Source organism: Sciurus vulgaris, assembly GCF_902686455.1.
Source record: "Sciurus vulgaris genome assembly, chromosome: 9".
NCBI classification, from domain to species: Eukaryota; Metazoa; Chordata; class Mammalia; order Rodentia; family Sciuridae; genus Sciurus; species Sciurus vulgaris.
In genome coordinates this window covers 138498395-138502537 of record NC_136469.1, presented here as the reverse complement: position 1 = coordinate 138502537, position 4143 = coordinate 138498395, and the positions used below count along the sequence as shown (strand labels likewise).

Here is a 4143-nt window from a genome sequence, read left to right as displayed (position 1 = left end):
AGGGAAGGGGGCGAGGAAAGGAAAGATAGTGGAATGAGACAAATATCATTACTGTAACTACGTTCATATATGAGTACATGAAAGGTGTGAATATACATTGTGTACAACCATAGAAATGAAAATTTGTACCCCATTTGTGTACAATGAAACAAAATGCATTCTGTAAAATAAAAATAAATAAATCAATAAATTGGCATATAGATGAATAAACACTCATAAATTAAAAGTTAAATGAGAAATGAATCCAAATTCCTTTTATTCCTTGTGAATTAAAAGTCTATTTTAAATTAGGTAAACAGATGAAAATAAAAAAGTCTTTAAAAATATTAACTCACAAATTTTTCTAGGTGGTCAGACAATGGAATGTTTGTTTCTTTATAAAATGTCTAGAATCTAATATCCATTGCTTCTAGGATTTTTCTTCAACAAGAATGGCTAATACTGCTCACTAAACTTGTCTGATATCTTGCTTTTTACAGTTAAAAATGAGTAAATTAGATTTAACATCGATGGGAATAATCTTCATAAATGTGTTTGTTAAGGAGACATTTGGTCAATTTACAAAATCAAAGCACTAAAACATCAACAACTGCATGTAAAATCAAGCATTCTTAACCTCTTAAATTCCAAAAGGTAATGTATGTAAACATTATGTGTATTTTCATAAATTGGTAAACAAAAAAGGTTTAAGATTACTTTCTGTGTTTTCACTAAAACAGGATTACAAAGAGTTAAGATGTAATTTATATTCAAGGAGTATAAGAGGTTACAGTTGGAGAAAGTGGGATGTCTGGCTTCTGAGTGGAAAACTTCTTTGCACTAGCGACGAATAAACGAATTAAAAATGGGTGATGTTGAGAAAGGCAAGAAGATCTTTGTTCAGAAGTGTGCCCAGTGCCACACTGTGGAAAAGGTAGGCAAACACAAGACTGGGCCAAATCTCCATGGACTGTGTGGGCGGAAGACAGATCTGGCTGCTGAACTCTCTTACACAGATGCCAACGAGAACAAAGGCATCACCTGGGGAGAGGATACACTGATGGAGTATTTGGAGAATCCCAAAAAGTACATCCCTGGAACAAAACTGATCTTCGCTGGCATTAAGAAGAAGGGAGAAAGGGCAGACTTAATATCTTACCTCAAAAAAGCTACTAATGAGTAATAGCCATGGCCTGATTGATTACCAAACAAATGTCTCATGGCTTTTTTATGTGCACCATAATTTAAGTGATGTGATACACCAGAATTCAGATCATGAATGACTGACAAAATTATTTTTGTTGGACAGTCCTGATATACGTAAAATTGACTTGTAGTTAAATTAATATTTTGGTTATACTCCCACTTCAGTAAATTCTATCACTTTCCCCTTTTTAAAGTTATGGTTGGACTTAATTAGAAATATTCAGTATTTCAAAAAATGGTGAATGACATCTCAAAACTGGTTTATATTTAGGTTTATATAACTAATTATATGAATATGTTTAAATATGGGGGAAATCCCTTCACTCTCAGAACCAAGCATGAGTCACATGTTTCAATTTGTGTTTGTTAGCCTATTAAAGGCAATGGTAGAAGATAAGGAAGCAGTGTCTACATTTTTGTTGACCATGCCAATTTAATTAGAATTCCCTGTATATCAAATTCTGTCTTTTCCTTATGGAAAGGCATTTTAGTGTGACTTATGTATAATATTAAATAAAGAATATTTAACACTTAAAAAAAAGAGATTACAATTAAGATATCATGGAAACATGAAAGTTTTCATGTTTTAATAAGTGGAGTGATTTGCCTAAATTCAAAAATAATGTAAGGGTTGTTTCACAATGTACATTTTAAAAGGGTCAACAGCTAAAAAAGAGATACAAGCAGGTTCTAAGTATGAAAGTATATTTTAATATGAGAAGTAGAAGGAAAAAGAAATGTTTCCGGATGAAAGTCTTGCTGTGGTAATGTAAAAATTGTAGAATATCTAAGTAAGTTGCAGAAGGTTTGTGGAGGGGAAATTTCAAAAAATTGTGTGTAACCAAGTTTGTTATATAATATTAGAACAGCAGTTAAAGTTATTCAAGGCTTATCTTAAGGTCAAATATTAATATACTGATATAAACCAGTGCTGAATCCTCTCTGGCTTGAAGTAACAAATATTTCTTTAAAAAATAACTTGCTCTTATCTATCAAAATAATCTCCTGTATCTGTTAAATTTTTGTTTTCTTTAGAGGAGTTAGTCTTACAGAAATTAGGGTCTTTACAACTGTTTAAACAATAACTTTTTTTTAATTTATTTTTTTAATTTTTTAAAATTTTTTTTTGCCTTTTTTTATTGTAAACAAATGGGATACATGTTGTTTCTCTGTTTGTACATGGCGTAAAGGCATACCATTTGTGTAATCATAAATTTACATAGAGTAATGTTGTTTGATTCATTCTGTTATTTTTTCCCCTTCCCCCCACCCCTCCCACCCTCTTCTCCCTCTATACAGTCCTTCCTTCCTCCATTCTTGCCCCCCTCCCTAACACTAGATCTAACACTAACACTAAACCCTCCCACCCCCCATTATGTGTCCTCATCCACTTATTAGCGATATCATTCGTTCTTTGGTTTTTTGAGATTGGCTTATCTCACTTAGCATGATATTCTCCAATTTCATCCATTTGCCTGCAAATGCCATAATTTTATCATTCTTTCTGGCTGAGTAATATTCCATTGTGTATATATGTATATATATATATATATATATACATACCACAGTTTCTTTATCCATTCATCAATTGAAGGGCATCTAGGTTGGTTCCATAATCTGGCTATTGTGAATTGAGCAGCTATGAACATTGATGTGGCTGTATCTCTGTAGTATGCTGATTTTAAGTCCTTTGGGTATAGGCCAAGGAGTGGGATAGCTGGGTCAAATGGAGGGTCCATTCCAAGTTTTCTAAGGAATCTCCACACTGCTTTCCAGAGTGGCTGCACTAATTTGCAGCCCCACCAGCAATGTATGAGTGTACCTTTTTCCCCACATCCTCGCCAACACCTGTTGTTGCTTGTATTCTTGATAATCGCCATTCTAATTGGGGTGAGATGGAATCTTCCGGTGGTTTTGATTTGCATTTCTCATATTACTAGAGATGTTGAACATTTTTCCATATGTTTGTTGATTGCTTGTACATCTTCTTCTGTGAAGTGTCTATTCATTTCCTTAGCCCATTTGTCGATTAGATTATTTGCATTCTTGGTGTAGAGTTTTTTGAGTTCTTTATAGATTCTGGAGATTAGTGCTATGTCTGAAATATGATTGGCAAAGATTTTCTCCCACTCTGTAGGCTCTTTCTTTGCATTGCTGATAGTTTCCTTTGCTGAGAGAAAGCTTTTTAGTTTGAATCTATCCCAGTGGTTGATTCTAGCTTTTATTTCTTGTGCTATGGGAGTCCTGTTAAGGAAGTCTGGTCCTAGACCAACAAGGTGAAGATTTGGACCTACTTTTTCTTCTATAATTTTCAGGCTCTCTGGTCTGATTCCGAGGTCCTTAATCCATTTTGAGTTTAGTTTCGTGCATGGTGAGAGATATGGGTTTAGTTTCATTCTGTTGCATATGGATTTCCAATTCTCCCAGCACCATTTGTTGAAGAGGCTATCTTTTCTCCATTGCATATTTTCGGCCACTTTGTCTAGTATGAGAAAATTGTATTTATTTGGGTTTGTGTCCATGTCCTCTATTCTGTACCATTGATCTACCTTTCTATTTTGGTACCAATACCATGCTGTTTTTGTTACTATTGCTTTGTAGTAGAGTTGAAGATCTGGTATTGCAATACCCCCTGTTTCACTCTTCCTGCTAACGATTGCTTTAGCTATCTGGGTTTCTTAACATTGTAAAGGCCATTTATGCTAAGCCCATGGCTAATATCATTCTAAATGGTGAGAAACTGAAAGCATTCCCCCTAAAAACTGGAACAAGGCAGGGATGCCCTCATTCACCACTTCTATTCAATATCGTCCTTGAAACTCTAGCCAGAGCAATTAGACAGACCAAAGAAATTAAAGGGATACGAATTGAAAAAGAAGAACTCAAACTATCCCTATTTGCTGATGATATGATTATATACTTAGAGGAACCAGGAAATTCCACCAGAAAACTTTTAGA

General features: G+C 34.3%; 1 protein-coding gene across 1 annotated transcript; it reads left to right on the top strand.

Moving 5' to 3' along the window:
- The first annotated feature begins 812 nt into the window (after positions 1–812).
- LOC306669196 (cytochrome c, somatic-like) lies at positions 813–1657 on the top strand. Its single transcript, XM_079153070.1, has one exon. It carries the CDS (start codon positions 845–847, stop codon positions 1160–1162), a length of 318 nt encoding a protein of 105 aa, XP_079009196.1. The 5' UTR covers positions 813–844; the 3' UTR covers positions 1163–1657.
- The last annotated feature ends 2486 nt before the right edge of the window (positions 1658–4143 follow it).

Excerpts from the sequence above, each read along its gene's own strand:
- LOC306669196 (XM_079153070.1), top strand. The coding sequence starts at position 845 with ATGGGTGATGTTGAGAAAGGCAAGAAGATCTTTGTTCAGAAGTGTGCC.